The 22,459-nt window shown below is 58.3% G+C and overlaps 1 protein-coding gene across 4 annotated transcripts; it reads left to right on the plus strand.

Moving 5' to 3' along the window:
* Window positions 1-90: 90 nt before the first annotated feature.
* CLPTM1L (CLPTM1 like) lies at window positions 91-22,025 on the plus strand. 4 transcript variants are annotated; one of them, XM_074387466.1, is made up of 17 exons: window positions 91-326; window positions 538-638; window positions 3,082-3,271; window positions 5,391-5,539; window positions 6,340-6,418; window positions 8,976-9,093; window positions 9,735-9,829; window positions 11,336-11,420; window positions 13,124-13,227; window positions 14,276-14,341; window positions 15,262-15,312; window positions 16,395-16,477; window positions 17,227-17,261; window positions 18,159-18,214; window positions 18,364-18,408; window positions 19,121-19,303; window positions 21,419-22,025. In XM_074387466.1, the coding sequence occupies exons 1-17, from the start codon at window positions 165-167 to the stop codon at window positions 21,434-21,436; spliced, it is 1,620 nt and encodes a 539-aa protein (XP_074243567.1). In that variant the 5' UTR covers window positions 91-164; the 3' UTR covers window positions 21,437-22,025. The 4 variants fall into 4 exon arrangements, with proteins under 4 accessions (XP_074243567.1, XP_074243576.1, XP_039323670.1 ...); XM_074387475.1 differs by having other exon boundaries at window positions 5,394-5,539; XM_039467736.2 differs by having other exon boundaries at window positions 92-326; window positions 19,188-19,303.
* Window positions 22,026-22,459: the final 434 nt, after the last annotated feature.

The following is a 22,459-nucleotide window of genomic DNA, read 5'->3' on the forward strand; positions in this document are numbered from 1 at the left end:
GCGGGCAGCGGCGCGCGGCGCAGTCGTTCCCCCGCGGAGGTGGCGGCGGCGCGCGGCGGCTGTCCCGTGAGCGGCGGCGGCGGGCGCGGCGGGCGGGCGGGCGGGGCCCGCGGCTGAGAGGCGGGTGGGCCGGGGGCGCCGGGGGCGCCGGGCGCGGGGCGGCCATGTGGAGCGGCCGCAGCTCCTTCACCAGCCTGGTGGTGGGCGTGTTCGTGGTCTACGTGGTGCACACCTGCTGGGTCATGTACGGCATCGTCTACACCCGCCCGTGCTCCGGCGACGCCAACTGCATCCAGCCGTACCTGGCGCGGCGGCCCAAGCTGCAGGTGAGGGGCCGGGGGCGGGCGGGTGGGTTGCGGCGGGGGCCTCTCCTCCCAGCCCCGGCCGCCGCCGTCGCGTCCCCGCTCGAGCTGTGTCCCCGCGAGTGCAGGTGGAACCCCCCGGGTCCCCAGCGGCCGGGTCTTCCGCCCCCGGCTGGCCCCGGGTACCCGTGCGTCCTGCCGGCCGGCCGGCTGACTCGGCGCCGCTCCTTGGCAGCTGAGCGTGTACACCACGACGCGGTCCCACCTGGGCGCTGAGAACAACGTCGACCTGGTGTTGAACGTGGAAGACTTCGACGTGGAGTCCAAATTTGAGAGGTACGGGCGAAGGACGAGGTGCCCGAGAACGGGGAAAGATGACTCCCGTTGAGTGTTGAGCAGTCCGCTTTCGGAGAGCCAGGAGGCGGTCGCCGGTTTTACCCGGAGGACTGTCCCCCTGGAAGGGGGCGGGTGGGGACGTGTGGTGTAGGAAGCAGCTCTCTGCAGAGTCCGGGGCCGTGGGGTGTGCCGTGGCCGAGTCGCTCGGGAGCAGCGGGGGCCCCGCCTGGCGACCCGGTGCGGAGCAGGCAGCTTCTGCAGTTTGGCTGCCGGGGACAGCTTGTCTTTTCCTGGGGGGAGTAGGCCGCTTAAGCTACTTGCGCAGGAAACGGGATGAGGATGGAGGAAGCAATTTTGTAGAAGGCCGTAATTAAGTGACATGTGACGTATGTGAGAATAGATCAATGCCCAAACATGTAGAGTAACTTAAAAAGTACGTCTAACATATGGTCTTTTTTTTTTTAATTGTATAAGTATAATTTTAAGTATGATTTGCTTCTCACAACTCTATCATTTCGCTTCTTCATTGCCTGGGAGGTGTTTGAGGAGAGAATCATGACAGTCGGAGGCACATGCTGGACTCAGCGCCCTCTAGGTGGCCAGTCACTGTGGGTAACTGGAGGCGGTGCCCTGGGGAGGCGGCAGCAGGGCACTGGCAGGCTGGGTTCTGCCGGCCTCTTTGGCCCTGTGACCTCAAGCCAGTTACTGCCCTCTCTCTGCCTCGGTGAGATAGAGGCTGGAAGTGCTGGCTTGGTCACCTGTCAGTTGTAACTGCCCACGCCTTTCAAAAATGCTCAGGTTACACTTGCATTGGGTTTGATTTCCCAGACATGAATGCTGCTTCCATGCTGGGCCCTGTACCAGTTACCAAGGACAGCTAGTGAGTTTACCGTTTCCCCTGGCACAGCGCCAGCCGGGAGGAAGCGGGAGAATGAATGTGTCCCCTGACACAGTCCCCCCTCGGCGTCGCCACGTGCACGTTCCACAGAGATGTCACTGCAGGACTCAGGCACACATCCCTGCCACCTGCCCCACCTGAAGAGAGACACTTAGATGTCCCGGTGGAGAGGTACTGTCTTTCCTGGGTAGTGAGAAGCCCTAGATCCCTTTGCGTTTTTCATTAGAACTTTGGCAGTATGATTTTTAAGGAGAGGCCGGGCACAGTGACTCATGCCAGCAGTTTGGGAGGCCAAGGTGGGAGGATCACTTGAGCTCAGCAGTTCGAGGCCAGCCTAGGCAATGTGACCAAACCCCATCTCTACAACAATTTTAAAAGTTAGCCGGACGTGGTGGCATGGACACTGTGATCCCAGCTACTCGGGAGGCTGAGGTGGCAGGTCACTTGAGCTCGGGAGGTTGAGGATGCAGTGAGCTGTGATTGCACCCCTGCACTTCAGCCTGGGTGACAGCGAGACCTCATCTCCAAAAAAAGATTTTTACGGAGGAAGAGGAACTGATGTGGCCATAAATAGGCGGAGTGCCTGGCTCTCTGTGAGGCCGTAGTGTGGACATTGGGCCCTGGCGTGAAGGTAAAGAGCCAGGCGCCAGGTCTGAGGCCTATGGTTGGAGCAGCTCATTGGGCCTTTCCTCAGCTCACCCTGGATGCCAGCACAGCCAGGGCAGACAGGCTTGAAAGTCCGTCCTTTGTGGTTGATAATCCTTTTATCTTTAAAAATGCGGCCGGGCGCGGTGGCTCAAGCCTGTAATCCCAGCACTTTGGGAGGCCGAGACGAGTGGATCACAAGGTCGAGAGATCGAGACCAACCTGGTCAACATGGTGAAACCCCGTCTCTACTAAAAATACAAAAAAAAATTAGCTGGGCATGGTGGTGCGTGCCTGTAATCCCAGCTGCTCAGGAGGCTGAGGCAGAAGAATTGCCTGAACCCAGGAGGCGGAGGTTGCGGTGAGCCGAGATCGCGCCATTGCACTCCAGCCTGGGTAACAAGAGCGAAACTCCGTCTCAAAAAAAAAAAAAAAAAAAAAAGCAACACTCAAGAAAACTACCCATGTGAAATTTCTGAGACTTCGGTAGTAGACCGAAGAACATGGGGCACCTGCAGCTGCCTGCCCTTCACTTCTGTGACTTCCGAGTTGTGTTGCTCGGTGTGTGTGGTCAGCTGGTATCCTGGCCAGGCCCAGGTGCTGCTTTCGTCTGGCCGCTTCAGCCCTGTGGCCTCAGGCAGGTCATTGACCTCTCAGCCTCCCAAGATGGAGGCAGGAAGTGTGGGCCCTCCTGCTTTCAGTTGTAGACCCTCACACTTGTGCCAAGTGCTCGGGACACACACACCCAGGACTCGTAAAACCCCAGGCAGGTGGGTTTCGTTTTTAGTACTGCTGAGCTAAAATTAGTTGATTGAAACAGCTTCATAAAGAGATTTGAATAGTCTCTAGACACAGAATGTCATACGTATGCAGTGGAAAGGATTTTTGGTTCTGTTTCAGGACAGTTAATGTTTCTGTACCAAAGAAAACAAGAAATAACGGGACACTGTATGCCTACATCTTCCTCCATCACGCTGGGGTCCTGCCATGGCACGATGGGAAGCAGGTGCACCTGGTCAGTCCTCTGACCACCTACATGGTCCCCAAGCCAGAAGAAATCAACCTGCTCACTGGGGAATCTGACGTGCAGGTGAGGCTCTTCGTGGATTACCGAGAGAACCAACAGGCTTTGCCTCCGTATCAGAACTGACAGGTCTTTCTCCACACAGGCAGGCACTGTCTAGGGCTCCAGCGACTTTGTGGGGAGTAAAGCCTGTGGAATGTTACTGGCATGCTTTTTTGACCTTCAGCTGAATCATACCCATGAGTTTGCAGACAAGTTTTATCTAAAATTAGGGACAGTTGAAGTGATTGCTGGCATTCTTTATGCAGAGTCCCCCAAGGGTGGCCCTCAGTCTCTGGGGGTACCTGCCTCCTCCTGGTGGGATGGGGCGTTGGTCCCACAGAGCCGGTCTGCAGCTTCTCACCGGGAGCTCTGGGAAGGAGCTGAGCCCATTCTGCATTATGTGTAGGACTAGGCTCTTCCTAGATTTTACTCTAAGAATATAATTCAAGATCATGGAAAGAGTAGCGGTACAAGGTATAGTTTGTACATCTGTGGAAGGGTATGTGTACAGAGAAAAACTGGAAGTCACTTAAGTAATCATTAACACGGGCCAAGGATAAAGCACAGGAATTCTGATACCCACCTCTGCTGAGTGGAAGGTGAGATAATCTACAAAACAATGCCAGAGCCTGTAATCCCAGCCATTTGGGAGGCCTAGGCGGGTGCATCACCTGATGTCAGGAGTTCGAGACCAGCCTGGCCAACATGGTGGAACCCCAGCTCTACTATAAAGATACAAAAATTAGCTGGGTGTGACGGCAGGTGCCTGTAATCCCACCTACTCAGGAAGCCAAGGCAGGAGAATCACTTGAACCTGTGCGGCAGAGGCTGTGGTGAGCTGAGATGGCGCAGCTGCATTCCAGCCTGGGTGACAGAGCAAGACTCCACCTCAGGAAAAAAAAAAAAGTGCAAAACAAAGATGGAGGCTTTCCAGGAAGAGGCTGTGAAATTGTTCCAGACAGAGCGCGATGTCTCAGGGGTGATGGGGTTTTGGAAGCTGCCAACTCCTGCTCCTGCCCCTCGGTGCATGTCTGTGTCTTCTCGGGAACGTCCCTCACCTGCCAACCTCCATGTCACCCTCACCTGGGGCTGGCCTCCTCACCAGCGTCCTGAAAGGTGGGTGGGGTGGTGGGTTTGGAGCATGTAGCACAGGGAGCCTCCCTTACAGGTGGCAAATGTAAGGAGGTATGAAAACCCTTTCTTTTTTTGAGATGGAGTCTTGCCTGTCACCCAGGCTAGAGTGCAATGGTGCGATCTCCGCTTACTGCAACCTCCACCTCCTGGGTTCAAGCTATTCTCCTGCCTCTGCCTCCTCGGTAGCTGGGATCACAGGCGTGTGCCACCACACCCGGCTGATTTTTGTATTTTTAGTAGAGATGAGGTTTCCCCACATTGGTCAGGCTGGTCTCAAACTCCTGACCTCATGATCCACCTGCCTCGGCCTCCCAAAGTACTGACATTACAGACATGAGCCACCATGCTCAGCCTGAAAACTCATTTTTAATGTAAATTACAGGTATCGCTAAACTGTATCTTTCGGTAGGAAATGGGTAGGATGACAGTGTGTCCAGGGATGTGTCAGATCTGAAATGAGCTAAGATTCCCTGTCAGCGAGTGTTCTTTACAGTTTGACCTCGTCAAAGAGCCATGCACAGTCCTCAGTGTGTCCACGTTAGGGCAACCCGACGTGCCGATGCCTTCAGGCTCCTTACAGCTGCAAGGCTGTGTTAGCCCTGAATTTGTTCAGTCTTCTACCAAGGTCACGGGGCTGTTGCCCTTCTCAGCTTCTGAGAAGTGGTCCCACTTAGTTTGAGAATTCCAAAAAAGGAATTGGTGAGACCCGTGACCACATATTGCAAAGCAGCACCCCTTGGCTTCCATGGAGATAAGGATGGGGGTGTTTGGTGAGAGTCTGGGGGAGTTGGCAGCTGTGGGCCCGCAGTTCCCTCTCTGCTGGACTCCTTCCCCAGTCATGCCCGCCTGCGTGGCTGCCCTGTTCACAGGTTGTGGTGCTGACCGCCTGCTGTCCTGGGCATGGTTTGTCCGTCTGCATGGTGGTTCTGTTCACAGGTTAGGGTGCTGACCACCTGCTGTCTGAGCACGGTATTCTGTCCCCACATTGGCCTCTGTTTTCCTCACTCAGCAGCAGATCGAGGCGGACAAGAAGCCAGTGAGTGCCCTGGATGAGCCGGTGTCCCACTGGAGACCGCGGCTGGCGCTGAACGTGATGGCGGACAACTTCGTCTTCGACGGGTCCTCCCTGCCTGCCGACGTGCATCGATACATGAAGATGTGAGTGCGGCCCCCGAGCGAGAGCGCCAGGAGAGGTCGCCGGGACGCTGGCCGGCGGGTCACTGTGTCCTGGAGCCGCTCTGTGGCAAGGCACTCGCTGCCCGGGCCCCCCAGCGCCTCCCGCTGCCTGGTTGAGGCTGTGCTGCTAGCACAGGGTCGGAAGGGAGAAGAAAGGGGTGCGGGCTGCGGGCTGCGGCACCTGCCCTCTGCTGCTGACTTCGAAGGCTTCCATGGGGAGAAAGGGGAGGGTGCCGACGGGAACGTGTCGCTTTGCTCCCCTTGTGGTGGTTTAACTTGGCTCGTTTAGATTCACTTGGAAGTTAATCTTTAGATCATCAGTATCACTTACCGTCAGTTGACTGTGATTCCTGGAATCCACATGTTTGGCTGACTGAGCTCACCCCGTCTCCCACGTGTTGGGGAGCCCCCCACGCTTGTACCCCCTCCCAGTGGCTGCAGGTGACTCGCCCCTCCAAGCGTAGTGGCCGTGTCCTGGGACTGTTCCGTGTCGGTGCGCAGAGGGCCCTGGGCTCCACTGTGTGGCCGTGTCCCCGGATTTCCCCCACTCCTCCCACCTGTGCCCATCACTTCCTGGGGAGTGGGTCTCACAAGCGTGCGTGCCTTGTCGGGCTCTCTGCCTCCTTTTGGAAAGGTTGTGCCCAGGGGTCACTGTGACTGAGAAGCTGTTAAGGGTAGTCCTGGGGGTACTTCTCTGGGGTAAATGCGGTGTCTGGATGTGTTGATGCATCAGAAGGTGAGAGCCTTGGCTCTGACTTCAGAAAGTTGTGCTTGAATCCCAGGATCCAGCTCGGGAAGACCGTGCATTACCTCCCCATCCTGTTTATCGACCAGCTCAGCAACCGCGTCAAGGACCTGATGGTGAGCGACGCCTCTGCCCACTGGTTGTGCAGCTGGCAAGACACTGACCCCAAGACTGCCCACAGCACCCCAGCGTCCTTATGGACAGGGCCATCGCTAACACTTGGCGTGGAGCTTTTACCCGTGCTGGGAAGCACCACCTTTGGGCGTGCGAGGGCTGTGACGGGGGCCTGGGGGTGCGCCGGGTTTGCTGTTAGCTGGCTGTGGGGTCCTCACTGATGAAAAGCCCTGAAAGATTGTGTATGCAGCACTTAGAGGGCGGGCCCCTGAGTGCCGTGTGAGATGGTGTCTGCATGTGAGCTCCTGGTGTGCCGTGTAGTTTAACTCAGAAAGTGTTCTGAGCAAACTCCTGCTTCCTGCCAGGGCTGGTCCTGCACAGGGGGCCAGAGGAGTGGGTGACAGCCCTGCCTGGGAGCTGCAGCTCCTGGGGTGGCCCTGGCAAGGCAGAGAGACCTATTCGGAAGAGAAGTGGCTGCCCTCTGGGCTCTGGTGCCCTGTTGTTATGGAGTGACAGCACCAGTTCTCTCAGGGTTGCTTTGAGGGTAGAGGAAGTGTGGCCAACATTTGATCTTTTTAAGCGGTTAATATTTAAAGTCCCGTACTCCACATGAGGCACTGTGCTAAGCACTTTGTGAACGTTCCTGTAACCGTGGTGCTGGGAGCTGTGGCATTGTTTCACGGATGAGTTTATAGTGTTCAGAGGTGAATGCTCAGCTAGGACCCTACAGGACTCGCCACCCTGCCCCACCTCCCTGCAGGCCATCGCTGTCACTCTGGGGCACCCACTAGGAACCAGGCCACGTGTTCTTCCACTTACGGCTTTCAGTAGCTCTGAGGCGGGCCCTTTTTCTGTTTTTGCTGAGGAAACAGGCCTGGGGAGGGCAGGAAGCTTGCTGGGGTGTGCAGCTGGGACCCCGGGGAGTGGGTTCCTGGCCACTTTGATCTGCCCAGGCCCTGCTGCCTCCTGATGACTGTGGCTCTCGGAACAGCCCCTCTGGCTGTCCCTCAGACCCCTCTCAGTTCCTAACATACTGCCTCCTTCACTTCAGCAGGCCCTGACCGCTGCTATACAACCGGCAGGCAGTGGCTGGCGGGCAGGTCTGGCAGCTTCAGCCTTTCCCTGAGCAGTTTCTCTCTCAGGCCCTGCAGTTCCAGCGCCTTGCTCTGTTTGCTGGAGTTTGCTGAGGTGCTGCTTCCAAACCTCAGGACGTAGCAGGTTCTGCTGAAATGCACCATGGGGAGCTTTGGAAGCTGCAGCACCTGCCCGTGGTGGCTGCCTGTGGGGCCTCGTGCCGCTGACTCCTTGCAGTCATTCAGGAAACGGTGGACAGGGACGGGCAGCTGCGGAAGGCTGCCATGTGTGTCTGCAGATTGGTCCCTTACAGGCCCGGGGCAGCTCTGCGGCACGCCTGTGCCAGTGGTGACCTGCGTGCCAGTGGTCGTCAGCAGCCTTTCCCTCGAATCACAATCCCACGTGTCACTGTTGCTTTTTCTCACTCGGAGCCAGTTTTGAGGGGTGCTGTCTTGAGACAGGAAGCAGGCAGCTGGGATGCAGCAGGCACAGGAAGAGGGCGCCTTCTGTGGCTGACCCGGCAATGCCAGACGAAGCCCCAGGCAGTGGCATCCCTCAGACACACCTGGCAGCTCGAGGGGCACTTGGAGGCCACTGTCCACGTGCACTGATGCCGCTTGGCTGTGGAGGGTGCCCTGATATCTGGCAACTGCTCTCAGGACAACCTGGCACCTGCTGGTTGTGACTGTGACTCCACCACACCCTTGACCCCAGCAGTGCCCGCTGGGATGGGTCAGGACCTGAGGCAGGGCAGGTGGATTAGAGCACAGTCCTCGCTGGATCTCCCAGCACGTGGAGGGAGAGTGGTTACTGCCTCTTGCTGTAGGATGTGGGCTCGCCCTCATGAAGCCACTCCTTACCCTCCTGCTTCAGTGCCCTGGGACCTGGCCCGCAGCCTGTGTGCATAAGGCCCTGGCGGGCTGCAGGACTGTGCTCGTGGTTCTGAGGCCCACATGTGCACTCCATCGCCCGTGTTGTTCTGCATTCCAGAACTTTCTCTTGTCCCATGGCTACCCCCTGCACCATGTGTTAGGTCCTGAGGGCACTTTGCCTATGTGCTGCAGGGGCTGTGCGTGTCCCATGGTCTCTGGTTCTTAGGACGGGCTGGGGCTCTGTAGGTTGTGCTCAGCGTTGTACGCTGGGCCATGGATTCCTAGCACCACCCCCCGGACGCCAGGACTTGTGCCACTTAGAAATTGAAGGGGCACGCACAGCAGAAACATTCCAGGCCCTGCTAGCACTGCTGAGCTCACGGGGTCTGGTGGTAGGGACCTGCCCATGCTGGGTTGCGGCGCACTGGGGCCTGGGTCACATGGTGACAGGAGGAGGGACCCAGGGACGCTTGCTAGGCCGGATCATGGCTGACCTGGGGCCGCCCAGGGATGGGAACGGGGATAGCAGGGTCGGCCAGGGCTGCCAGGCGGCTGGGTGCAGGGCCGTGAGGGGAGAGGCCCGAGCCTCGCTCAGTCGCATGCCTTCCCGCAGGTCATAAACCGCTCCACCACCGAGCTGCCCCTCACCGTGTCCTACGACAAGGTCTCACTGGGGCGGCTGCGCTTCTGGATCCACATGCAGGACGCCGTGTACTCCCTGCAGCAGTTCGGTGCGTGCCCCGCGGCCAGCGCCTGGATGAGGCTGCCCTGGGACCCTTCAGGCATCCAGGTCCTGACACGGGCCGGGACCTCCATGCCTCCGGGTGCAAATCCTTGCACAGACATTGAACTGGAGGTTCCTCAGTGCCCACCTCGTTCCTTTCCTTGGAAATGACCTGGTTGATTGTCTGGAAGTTGGCTTTATTAAGAACATAATGTGTGAAATGCCGTGATTTTGGTCAGATGAACCTTAACTGTTGGCAGGATTTAATTTTTTTTTTCTTTGAGATGGAGTCTCCCTCTGCCGCCCAGGCTGGAGTGCAGTGGCGTGATCTTGGCTCACTGTAACCTCCGCCTCCCGGGTTTCAGGCGATTCTCGTGCCTCAGTCTCCCCAGTAGTTAGTATTACAGGCATTTGCCACCACACCTGGCTGAGTTGTGTCACTGGTAGAGATGAGTTTTCACGATGTTGGCCAGGCTGTCCCAAACTCCTGACTTCAAGTGATGCACCCGCCTCAGACCCCCGGAGTGCTGGGATACCAGGCATGAACCACTGCGCGCAGCCTGCGTCTTTGTATTGGAAACTGTATTTGTAATGTTGGGTAGGATTGGCACGGCCTGTTTCACATGGTATGTTCTTTTCCCTTGGCAGGGTTTTCAGAGAAAGATGCTGACGAGGTGAAAGGAATTTTTGTAGACACCAACTTGTACTTCCTGGCACTGACCTTCTTTGTCGCAGCGTTCCACGTGAGTCGTCCACTGGGAGCAGGGGGCGTGGGCTCTGGGGAGGCTCCCTGGGCCCCGGGCCTCCTGTAGGGCCCCTGGACCTGGGGTTTGTGTCCAGCCCTGTGGCCCTCAAGCGTCCTGTCCCATCACTCAGCTGACAGCACACCTGACACTTGGCAGCCATTGGCCCAGTGGACGGTTTCTCCCAGCTCTGAAAAGGGGGTACCACAGAGCTCTATCCACAGCCTTGGAGACTTGGTCTGCGCTGGCTTTGGGGACGGTTTTGGAAAGCGGATCCAGAGCACTCTGAGCAGTGTACACACCAGTGACAGGAATAGGCGCAGGTGTCTCGCTGTCCCTACCCAGGCCCGGCCCGGCCCCACACACCCATGCGGAGCCAGGGGCTGAGCTGGGCAGCCTCCAGCAGAAAGCAGTTTTCTTGTATAAATTCTAACACACTGATTTTAAACTTAAAAAGTCAGTCCTGTGTGTGTACGGTAGTGCCCCTTATCCTCAGGCGATATATTCAAAGACCCTCAGTGGATTCCTGAAACCAAAACCTGGAAAGACTGGTTTATCCTACATTTATAAATATAATATATTAGGTAATGCTTATGATAAAGTTTAACATAAATCAAGCACAGTAAGAGGTTAATGATAACTGGTAACAGACAGTTATGAGTGTACTGTAGTAAAGTGACACGCGTGTGGTCTCACCCCACAATGTCTCATCACACTGCTCCGTGGGCACCTGAAACCACGCCACAGACAGCAAACCACGGGAAGCCAGGCTGCTGTGCTCTGGTGTTTGCCGTGGAGTTGAGCCGCTGGAGGAAGAGCCGTCCTGTGGCTGCTGGGCTGGCCTGTGGTTAGGCTGGAAGGGTGAGGAGCCACCCAGGGGTGCCGCCAGCACCGGTTCTGAATGCCTGGGCTGTCAGTCAAGCTAAAACTTTCCAAAGCCATGCCGGAGAATTAAATGATTTTTATAAAAGGTCACTGTAAGGAGCTCATGTATGATTGGTTTTTTTAAGATTCTTTTTTCTGAGACAGTTCTCACTATGTTGCCCAGGCTGGTCTCGAACCCCGGGGCTTAGGCAGTCCTCCAGCTTGGCTTTGCCATAGCTGGGACCACAGGCATGGGCCACTACCCGCGGCCGCCCTGCGTTTTTAGCACAGTTGAGAGGCAAGACTGTCCTGCATAGCCACAGCCTCAGAGCAGGGTAGGGGCACCCAGCTGGCCCCACGCTCCAGTGGAATCCAGAGCCTCCACCTCCTGTGGGCTTTCCCAGCAGTTCCAGTTGAAGATGTGTTTATTTCACGAGTGCCCCTGCGAAGCCCACCTTGGCATTCTAGGTTCTGACGTGGCAGGTGGGCACGTAAAGGCGTGGGTCCCGAGTGTGGGCATCTGTCCTGATGTGTCCTGAAGCTGGGCACACCTGCAGTCTCAGGTCATCCGAGACCTCTGTCTCTCTCACAGGAGATAAAAACAGCTAGAGATGCGAGTTGCTTTGTGTCTGTTCTCTCTAGCTTCTCTTTGATTTCCTGGCCTTTAAAAACGACATCAGTTTCTGGAAGAAGAAGAAGAGCATGATTGGCATGTCCACCAAGGCAGGTAGGCGCCCCAAGCGTGGCCCTGCTCAGGCACACTCTGCCCTGGGGGAGCTCACTGGAGCGAGCCTGCGGTTGATGGCTCAGACACAGCCCCAGTAGCATGTGCCTGGCTCTCGAGAAGCCGCTGAGATCAGGCATCGTAAAACCCAGGGAGCCTTGCTGCAGTGTGGTGTGACCGTGGCCTTGCCATAACTGGGACCACAGGCATGAGCCACCATGCCCAGCCTCCCCAGCTTAGCACAGTTGAGAGGCGAGGCTGCACTGTGTAGCCACAGCCCGAGAGCAGGGTGGGGCGCCCAGCTGCCCCGCTCAGGGCCTGGCTGCGAACTGTGGCGTGCGTGGGGTCTGGGTCTGGGCCTGGGCTGTGGAGAGAGATGTGTGGACCTGTCAAGCCTTCCGGGCCACTCGTGGGTGCTGAGGGGGGCTGCGGCCTTGCGTCCCCTGCCTTGGTTCCCTCGCCCCGTCCTGCGGCCTTCCTTCCCCATCCAGCACAGGCCTGGGCGTGGGGGTCCCACAAGGTGATGGTGTGCGGCTGTTAGGGCAGGTGGTCAGGGACCTCTGAGGCCAGGCAGTAGGCCTGCCAAGATCTGGGGCTAGCGTTGCTGGCCAAGGGTACCTGCCATGGTGGGGGGCCCAAGTGGGGAGAGAGGGGTCCTCCTGACCTTGCAGAGGTGGAGGTTGCCACCGTGGGGTGGGGCGGCGTCAGGACTGGCGAGAGAATGAGCAGTGGGTGTGTCCTGTCGTTAGGAGTGAGGAGGGTTTGGCTCCACTGTCCGGCCCAGATGGGTGGTTTTTCTCACCTAGAAAAGACGCCCAAGCAGGCGGTCCTGGGTGCTCCCTGCTGCTGTCTCCTAGCCCTCCTGTCTTTCCAGGCATCCCGAGCTGGGGTATGCAGCAGACAATGGCTGTAGCCATGACCACCATTTGTCGTGTGACTTCATGGCATCCGCTTCCCCTCCTGCCCTGGGGGGACTCGGGAGGAGGAGATGTGTTGAATGAGGTGGGGTGGTTCTTGAGGTACAGCTGGGGAGGAACCAAGTGCAGGCTTGAAAAGCTGCATGCCTGTCACAGAACTAGCATTAAAACCGGACTGGAAGGCCGGGCGCGGTGGCTCATGCCTGTAATCCCAGCACTTTGGGAAGCCGAGGCGGGTGGATCACGAGGTCAAGAGATCGAGACCATCCTGGTCAACATGGTGAAACCCCGTCTCTACTAAAAATACAAAAATTAGCTGGGCATGGTGGCGCACGCCTGTAGTCCCAGCTACTAGGGAGGCTGAGGCAGGAGAATTGCTTGAACCCAGGAGGTGTAGGTTGCGGTGAGCCGAGATCACGCCATTGCACTCCAGCCTGGGTGACAAGAGCGAAACTCCGTCTCAAAAAAAAAAAAAAAACCGGACTGGAAGCAAAGCCGTGGGGCCCTGTCATCCAACCTCAGCCCATGCTCCATGCTCATTTGCAAGTGTGGCCCAGATGTGTGTTTGTGGAGCTGGCGTGGGGCCAGCTGTTCGTTCAGCAGCCTTCAAGACACTGTCCTGGCTGCTGGATGGTTCACTGTCCTTACACGGGATGACATGGTCTGGGAGTACCTGAAGCTGCTTGGGTGTGGAGGGTTGGGAGGGGGCGGGGATATGTATGCGTGTGACTTGGGGGGCACAGGCAGGGTCTGCTCTGCACACCCCCAGCCCGACTATCCTGTCCCCAGTGCTCTGGCGCTGCTTCAGCACCGTGGTCATCTTCCTGTTCCTGCTGGATGAGCAGACGAGCCTGCTGGTGCTGGTCCCGGCCGGCATTGGAGCTGCCATCGAGGTGAGTCTTAGCTGATAACCTGAACTGCCTGAGATCCCTGGGCCTCAGCACACTCAGGAAAGGCTTTGATCTGCGGAAGCTTGTTCCCGGTGGTCTGTGTTCTGGAAGCTGTGGGATGGCAGCCAGCGGCTTAAGGGCTTTGAACAAGTGGAGAGCAGGGAAGTGGGTGTTCTGATGGCATCAGTTCATGAGGCCCTGTCCACCGAGCAAAGTGTTTTCACATGCTTGAGAAATCCCACCGTGTGCAGAGCAGAGAGGTAAACTGCAGGGCCTCAAGAGGCTGGTTCTTTGGCTGATACCTGAGCATGGTGGCCAGGTGGGCAGTGACGGAAGTCACCCGGTGCCCTGGTTCCAGCCTGGTTGTTTGGGAGCTCAGGAAAGCTAGCCAAAAGGGAGCCTCGTTGGGCAGGGGCCAGCTTGGGAGCAACACCTTGAGCGGGGTGATGACCTTCAGAGTGAGAAGCCTAGCTCCTCCATCAGCTTCTGTGCCACCCAGCAGGGAGCCAGAGTCGGAGGGCCCACAGCAGACGGCCCATCCGTGGGTGGGGGCCTGCGTGGCCATATGCCTGTCAAGGAAGAACTGGATTAAATGGCACTGGGGCAGCACAGGCAGAGGGCCCTCCGTAGGCACGAGTCACAGTGCTGAGCCCGTCTCAGGCACTAGTCCTGAGCCCCATGAGCGATGCCAGCCAAGGACACAGCCAGGAGGGGCAGCTATCACAGAGGTCCCGACACAGGCTCCAGGGCTGCCCAGGTGCCAGGCAGGAGAGGTGGGGGCTGACTTGGGTGCAGGCAGGTGGCTTAGAGAACCGCACTTGTGTACTGGTGGTGCCGTCTGCCGGGCAGTGGCCGTGGACCCCCCTGCCCCAGCAGGTACACCTGCCGGGCGTGGATTAGAGGCCCAGGTGCAGCCTGAGCTGTGGGAGGGGCAGGAAGAGGACAGTGGACTGGGCGGGGCGGCGGGTCCCATCTGTTACTGTCTGGGTCATTTGTTCGGGGTCTCCTGACCTTGGAATATTAACGGAGCAATTTCCCGACTTCCCCTCAGCTGTGGAAAGTGAAAAAGGCCTTGAAGATGACTGTTGTTTGGAGAGGCCTAAGGCCCGAGTTTCAGGTAGGAGCCCTCCCTGAAGATTCTGTGGTTTTCCCCCGGGCACAGAGTAGGGTGCCATCAGCGGATGACTCCCTGCGGCCTCCGTCCAGGGAGCCTCGGAGGTGGACGCTGCACTGGCTTTCCAGCTATAGCCGCTCCGTTCACCTGAGGATTCCCCTATCATGTACCTACTTCTGACCCTCGTCAGTGCAGACGGCTAGCCCTTCTGGGCCTGAGCCGGCCTCTGGGAGAAAGGATTCTGGCTGGCCAGTGCGCATACTTCGGTTTGGTACCTTGCCCAGAGAGCCCTCCCGAGGCTGGTGCTGACTGGGTCAGTACAGGCCTGGCGATCCCCAGGGAGCGAGCCTCTGCCCTGAGCTGGTGGCTGCCCCAGTGCCCAGCACTGATGAGGCCCCCAGGCAGATGAGGGCTGGGCAGAGCCGGAGTTGAGACTCCACACCCACAGACAGACCTTGATTGCAGCAGGGCCTTCAGCAGTCACGGCCCCACTTTTCTGTGCTGTAGGCAGAGGGAGGGCAGAAAGCCCAGCAGATGGGGCACAGCCACTGGGTTCCGGCCTTGCCCTGTGGCTCCTCCCAGCTGGCTGGTTCAGAGCAGGGTCAGGTGTGCCTGTGCACTCTGTGGCATTCTCACTGAAGCGGCAGCACTGAAAACCGAGTCACCACGTGAGGACATGAATGAGGCCACACTGACCCCACTTGTGTGGCTTGCGGGACCCAGGGCCAGGGCGAGGCGGGGAGGATCCCTGTCCTCGGGCCTCCTCGCCCGGTCAGGACTGGAGCGCTGTCTGTGAGTGGCTTTGAAGGACCAGAGCCTGGGTCAGCCCTGCAGCTGTGTGCGGGGCTCCTTAGTCCCAGCTCGGCTATGCTCCGATACCTTCCCTGGCTCTGTTGACATCATAGTCTTTAATTTCACAACAGTTTGGCACTTACAGTGAGTCTGAGAGGAAGACTGAGGAATACGACACTCAGGTACGTCCATGCGATTCGCGGCACATGCATGCCAGGCAAATCCAAAGCCCTCAGACACCGGGCTCATGCTGCTGCTCGCAGCGAGTCTCCGTGGAGTGCGGGGCAGCCCACCCTGAGCAGAGATTCCGAGAGCGAACACGTAACACCTACGTTTCTTACTGGGAAGGGCATGGCTCCCGGAGACTCTCTTTCCCCGGCCCTGGTGGGCACAGCCCGCCTGCGTCACCCTACAGTAGGACGTTTTCATCCTTTGTGAGTCACGTTCGCCAGGCAGCTGGCAGGCAGTGGTGTCCGCTGTGATTGCTGGGAACCACTTGCCGTCAGTAAGCCTGTAACGGCTGCGGCAGCACAGTGGCCTGGAGAGAGGGCCCCAGCTGCCTGGGTGGGGTGCTGGCCCTGAGCTGAGAGGGGTCCTGGAGCCCCCAGCCTCTGCTGCCCGGGTCGGGTGCTGGCCCTGAGCTGAGAGGGGTCTTGGAGCCCCTAGCCTCTGCTGCCCAGGTTGGGGGGTGTTGACCCTGAACTGAGAGGGGTCCCAGAGCCCCCAGCCTCTGCTGCCCAGAGAGGGGGATGCTGGCCCTGAGCTGAGAGGGGTCCCAGAGCCCCCAGCTTCTGCTGCCCAGCACAGGGTGTCACCTTTCCCCATTGCTGTTGGGGGAGCTGGAAGTCTCCGTTTGATTTAGTAGAACGTTTCTGCACAGGAATGAGTTTAGTTTGGTTTAATGTTCACCAGTTTTTCTCAAATTTATTGAGTTGTAAAGCTGAAATCAGAGTAGATAGAGCCAGCGATTCAGCTGCATTACTTAGAAGGCAGTTTTTCAGGTATCTTTCTATTCTGTGTATTGGTCTGTTGCAGGCTGGTTGTTTTTGACCAGGCAGAATTGATGGTTATTGTGAGCTAGCACCTGTGGCACACCGGGGCTGTGGCGCGTGCGCAGTGCCCTGCATGCCGCCCCTGCCCAGCACCCTGCCACCCCAAGTGCTGCAGCCTGCTCTGTCTGTCCCTGTGGTGGTGAGTTCCGTGCAGCGTGTTAACAGAGACTTGGCGTTTGGGACTTAACTGGAAGCCCCTTTGTTCCCTGCAGGCCATGAAGTACTTGTCTTACCTGCTGTACCCTCTCTGCGTCGGGGGTGCTGTCTATTCACTCCTGAACATCAAGTATAAGAGGTAGGAGGCTGCACGCAGCCCCCTGCTGCGCCCTCGCCCCAGAAATCCACCTGGATGGCTGAGCCAGAGCACCGTGCCCGGAGGCCAGCTCGGGGCCAGGGCACTCGGGCTGGCGCCTGGGAGGGGGCCCGGCCCCTGCTACCACATATGGGGGGCCCCGGGCCTCAACGTCCTCCCTACTAAGGTGTAGATGATGAGAGGCTGACTGGCCACCAGGCTTCATGGGAGGTTCGGCCCTGAGTTGAGAGGTGTCCCAGAGCCCCTGGACTCTGCTGCCCAATTGGGGTGCTGGCCCTGAGCTGAGCGGGGTCCTGGAGCTCTTGGCCTCTGCTTCCCTAAGCAGGGTTCCGGCCCCGAGTTCCTGAGTCGAGCAGGTCCCGGAGCCCCCAGCCTCTGTGGCCCAGGTGGGGTTGCCGGCCCTAAGAACCCCCGGCCTCTGCTGCCTGGGCAGGGTGCTGGCCCTGAGCTGAGAAAGTCCCCGAACCCCCGGCCTCTGGTTCCCCGGGTTGGGGGCTGGCCCTGAGCCGAGAGGGTCCTGGAGCCCCCAGCCTCTGCAGCCCGGGCAGGGGTGCTCCGCGCTGTCCCCACCTGAGACCCAGGCTCAGCACTGCTGCCCAGCTGCCTTGAGAGCACCTGGGTGTTTTTAGAGGATTTTTAATGGTGGAGTTATTTTTAGTCGATTTAATACAGATTCTAAGCTGTGTGAGAAATGGGGCTTTTCAAAGTAACAACTTGCTTTTTCCTTTCAGCTGGTACTCCTGGTTAATCAACAGTTTTGTCAATGGTGAGCTCTTGCGCTTCCCTGCTTCAGTCACAGTGTTTACAGCAGGCACCACCTTAATTGTTCTTGCACTGAACCCAGTATGGCAGACGCCCCTGTGATTTGAGGCTAATCCCTCCCCACCCCGGGGTTCAGGCACCTCTGCAGTGCCCAGGGCTCCCCCAAGGCTGTGAGCAGATAAAGCCCTGTGTGGCTTCAGAACACTGACTGGTTCTGAGAAGCAGGTCCTCGTACCGCGGCGGGAGTGCTCTTACACCCAGATGCTGCAGCCACTCCACACCAGCCCGTGTGGTGCAGCCAGCCTGGCACACGTGGTCCATCTTGGATCAAAACGTCGTCGGGCGGTACGGGACTGTTGTCTGTTTTCTTCATGAAAACAAACTTAAGCATTAAAACACCACCATCCCCATCTGGTTCCTTAGAGCAAGTGGAAGCACCAGGCCCCGGTACATGGCGAGCCCCTCCTGCCAGTGTGCTGTGGAGACCCCCACGGGGCCCTGGGAGGCCACATGTCCTGGGAGGCCCGCCTGCCCCCACCCCCACCTGCCCCACCAGACCAGCCCCGATTGCAGCTTTGTGGTCTCTTTGGGAAGGGGTCTCATGAGCATTAAGGGCAAGGGCCTGTCTGCTGCAGAGCCGGGGGCACCCAGACTGCCATCTTTCTGGGTGAGAGTCCCACATTTGACCCCTGGGGTGAGAGCTTTCGGGTCAGGAGGCCGTGTCCTCACAGCCCCAGGGTGCCGAAGTGGCCCTAGACTTTTGGTAAACTTCCCAGCCAGAGAGCTGCGTCACGTGAGGAACTCTGAAGTTGTCCGGGTAGCGGCCTTGTTTTCTGCCCGCTCTGCGTGGACGTGGCAGCCCGGCCCTCCACACCCATGAGTGCTCTCTGTCGTCCTGCAGGGGTCTATGCCTTCGGCTTCCTCTTCATGCTGCCCCAGCTCTTTGTGAACTACAAGGTAAGGCGGCGCCGCGTACTGCCCGCGCCCCGTCCCCCGTGCCGCCCGCGCCCCGTCCCCCGTGCCGCCCGCGCCCCGTCCCCCGTGCCGCCCGCGCCCGTTCCCCCGTGCCGCCCGCAGCTGACCTGTGCCTGTCTCTCCTGTTTCAGTTGAAGTCGGTGGCACATCTGCCCTGGAAGGCCTTCACCTACAAAGTGAGTGCAGCAGCTGTGAGGACTTCCTCGTCCTCACTGAGCAGAGCGTGAGCAGGGGCATCTTCCAGCAAGAGCATCGCAGGGGCCGCCTCTGCCCAGAGCGCCTCTGCGGCCATCCCTGTCACTGAAAAATGCTGAAGAGACTCCTTTAAAAACAGTGAGGAGCCGTAGAATAACTTCAGACCTGAAAGGCTGGGTTCCCTCACTTGGAGTCACAGATTCAGTTTTCTTTTTGGTTTTTATGTTTCTTCTTAGCAAGTGTATAAAGACACAGACCTCCTGTGGCCCAGTGACCGGTGCCTGGGGACTGTGGATTCAGGCCTCCCAGGCAGGAATCAGGTCCCATGGGTCGTGAGCGTTCCCCGCCGCAGAGCTGCGGAGGCCCCTTTGGCTCCATGGGATTAGAAGTGCTTAGTGTTGTGGGCAGAGCTGAGTTAATGTGACGGGATCCTGACTTTTCTGAAGTCAGTTACAGGCTCCAGAGGAAAGGGCAGTGCCCAGGCGGTCAGGCAGCTCTGCCCTTGGCTCTGGTTTCAGGCCCTTCTCTTTGAGCTCCGCGATGCGGGCGCCTGGGCGGAGCCCGTGGGTGTCGGGGGCCCGTGGCTGGGGGGAGCCCACGAGGGAGCAAAGGGCCTCGCCCGTTGCCCGTTTTCTAGTCCTGGGGGAGGAGCCCCAGGTAGAATTATCTGCCAAAAACGGTTTGCTTGGTTAGGTCACCAAAAACGGCAGGGTTCCACCCCAGCATCCGGGGCTCTCCCTCCTCCCGTCTGGCCCTGCAGGCTTTCAACACCTTCATCGACGACGTCTTTGCCTTCATCATCACCATGCCCACGTCTCACCGGCTGGCCTGCTTCCGGGACGACGTGGTGTTTCTGGTCTACCTGTACCAGCGCTGGTGAGTGCCCTCGGCTCTTGGGCCGTCTCGACGGCGCGGCCCTGCTGCTGGGTGGACAGCGCCTGTTTCTGCGTTTGGGGAGAAAGATGATTTGCAGGTGGTGGTTTTTCCTGTGTTGCCTGAACGTGGGTTCCAGTTGCCCATGATGCGACGCGGCGAGAAACTTCCAGCTCTGTCTCCTCGCTGTGCTTCAGAAATTTGAATTTCTGTGTGAATTACGGATTAGCCACTGAAGCAGGTTTCTCTCCTTAAGCTGTTTACCTGTGCACTGCCATCGCTGTTGAGCAGAACAGAAACCGTAGCACGGCTTAACTCTCCTGCATGCCTGGTGCTAGCCTCGAAGCGTCCAGCCGGCTGGCCTGGGGCCCAGGTCTCCAGCATCGGGAACAGACTCTGGGCCACTCTTGGGCTGTGTGTCCTTGCAGGGCAGAATGTCACTGGAGAACTTGCTCACACCCTCAAACCAGCCATCAGGGCCTCCCAAGACTAAATTGTGTGGACCTCCCAGCTTGGCCTTCAGGTTGAAGGCTGACAGCTATGCAGAGGCTCAGGCCCTACCCTGGGTCTGCCACTTCCCCTCTAGGGCTGACATCTGACCTCTCCGTAGCAAAAGCTGCCTCCAGCTCGGTGCCTTGCCGGTGGTAGGCGCCAGGGATCTGAGGTGTCTCTTGGGCACCACGGCTCACCTTGGGAAAGGGTGTATCCCAACCCCTGCAGGCTCTGCCCCCACCTCCAGTCCCCGCCCAGGGTGTTGTTCAGGAGTGGAAGGAGTGAGTGTCACCCCCAAGGCCTGCTACCAAGTGTTTCAGAGCCTCTTGGCTGTGTCCTTTCTCTGGCCCTCAAGTTACCCTCTTCCATCTCCCCACATCAGGAGGCCACCACTGACCCACCACGGTCGTGGTACGACCCACCATGGCCGTGGCACTTCCCTGCACCCTTCCCAGACCATGGCCCCCTCGGCCTGGGGCCATACTACTAGTGCCGGAGGGGGATGCTTTTCCCCCAGGCTGTCCTGGCTGGTCCTGCCTAGGTCTGGGGTGCCGTCCCTTGGGGAGCACAGGGCTCCCATCCCCTCCCTATTTCCACACGCGGCCTCACCACATGGCACCCAACCCCTATCCCAGCCAGCGTGAGGCTGGCGTTGTTCTGTTTGTTTTAACCCCTTGTCCAGGTGCAGTTGGCACATCCACACGGTAGTGCCTGGCAGGCCCCCTGGCCTAGCTCTCCAGGCCTGGCAGCGGACTGCCGAGTCACTCACCCCCCACCCACCCCCTTGCTATCTCGTGGGGGCCCAGGCCTGTGTCTCAGCTTGAAGGGCTGTTTCCCCATCAGCAGCACTCACCCGGGGCATGGCTCTGGTCCCACGTTCACCCTTCTCAGATCCCCTAGGTCGTCTGAGCCGCAGAGCCCTGGACGCTGCTGCGCCTGCTGTGGTTGTCACTCTTCAGGGTCGCGTCTCAACCGGAGCCCTTCAGGCCGCTCCCAGATCCTCACAGGTGGCCCAGGGCGTGCCTAAAACCGTGCCATGCTCAGGCTCTGTGTGTTTCAGGCTCCAGGCCTGCAAACAGTGTTTTGGCCAGCACCGCAGGGCCCTTTGTGGGCAGCAGGTCTGTTTTGAAGCGGAAACCCGGTAGTTGTGTTGTCTGTGCTGTGCAGGGCTGCCTGGCTGTGCCCTTCACACCACAGCTGCTTTGTCCATAAGCAGGGGGCATATTGGCAGGCCTCTGGGCCTCTCAGGATCAGAGGCCACTGTGCCCTGCCAAGCGTTCACAGCTGATGAAACGGTTCCTGAACGTGGCTGTTCCTGTCCTGATCACTGGGGTCTTTGTGGCTGCACGGTTTGCAGAAGGCAGCCCGTGCAGCCTCCGGGCCGCCTTTCAGCCAGGCTTCCCTTTCCGTGAGAGCAGGGCGCTGGCCTGGCCTGGCTGAACGAGACACAGCTCAAACCCCTCCTCAGGCTGTCGGCAGTAAACGTTCTGCAGATTCGACTTCGTTGACGCGCTCACCGTGGCAGCTTATGGGAACAGGGTTCAGGCGCACTGCGCCCTCCTCTCAGGCCCTAGGTAGCTCCCGCAGCGGGGCGTGCTGCTGATTTGCTCGGGGGTGTCGTTGCAGGCTTTATCCTGTGGATAAACGCAGAGTGAACGAGTTCGGGGAGTCCTACGAGGAGGCCACGCGGACGCCCCACGCGGACTGAAGGCCGCCCACCCTTGGGGCAGCTGCACCTTGAATTGTCAGTGAGTGTTTTTGGAAGCATCTGGCGGAATTCCTAGACGTTGCATCTTCTGTGTTGCCAAAATCCCTCTGGACGTTGCCCAGACCCCTCCCGAGTTCCTTCACACCGTCCTATTTGGAGCTGGATGCGCTTACGATGTCCCCTCCCCCCGCCACGTGTGAACGAACATCTGTCTGGGTCACTGAGCTGGGCGCTGCCAGTCACCCTGAGCTATGGTGGCTCCCGGCACGTGAGTGTCCAGTGGGGGTCAGCTGTGTTCTCACGCTGGCAGGCGCGGGAGCCCTCACAGGCAGGGGGGCTGTCGGATTTCCATTTCAGGTGGTTTTTAAGTGCTCCTTATGTGACTTTCAGACACGTATGGAATTCATTCCATGTGGACTCTGGGATCAAAGGCTCTTTCCTCTTTTGTTTGAGAGTTGTTTTAAAGCTTAATGTATGTATGTTTCTATTTTAAAATAAATTTTTCTGGCTGTGGCATTTTTTTGACCTGGTATTAATAATGGAAAGTATTTCAGATATTTGAGTTTAACTCTTTTCCAGAAAGTAATACACAATATGGATTGCTTTATGCATTAAAAGAGCAAATTTAAAGAGCCTCTCCCGAGCCCTTGAGTCATGAGTGTTCTTAGATCCTTGACTCTCAGTTATTTAAGACTAAATGGTCGTGCAGAGTCGTGACCATCAGGTCAAGCCTGTCTTGCCCTAGGTGGAGGCAGAGGAGGAAATGAGGTAGGAGGGTGTGTTTTCAAAGACAGTGGAGAGCTACAGGACTCGGTGCGCAGCGGGCCTCAATCGTGTTCATTGAAGTCAGTTTCTGTGGGATTTTTTCCTCTTTTCCTCAGCTCACTGCAGCTTCCACCGCCCACGTTTACATGATTCTCCTACCTCAGCCTCCCAAGTAGCTGGGACTACAGGTGTGG

Source organism: Saimiri boliviensis, chromosome 1, assembly GCF_048565385.1.
Source record: "Saimiri boliviensis isolate mSaiBol1 chromosome 1, mSaiBol1.pri, whole genome shotgun sequence".
NCBI lineage: Eukaryota > Metazoa > Chordata > Mammalia > Primates > Cebidae > Saimiri > Saimiri boliviensis.

Excerpts from the sequence above, each read along its gene's own strand:
- CLPTM1L (XM_074387466.1), top strand. The coding sequence starts at position 165 with ATGTGGAGCGGCCGCAGCTCCTTCACCAGCCTGGTGGTGGGCGTGTTC. Across the intron at positions 3,272-5,390 it reads CTGGGGAATCTGACGTGCAG|CAGCAGATCGAGGCGGACAA; the intron begins GTGAGGCTCTTC and ends TTCCTCACTCAG. Across the intron at positions 14,342-15,261 it reads GCCTAAGGCCCGAGTTTCAG|TTTGGCACTTACAGTGAGTC; the intron begins GTAGGAGCCCTC and ends ATTTCACAACAG.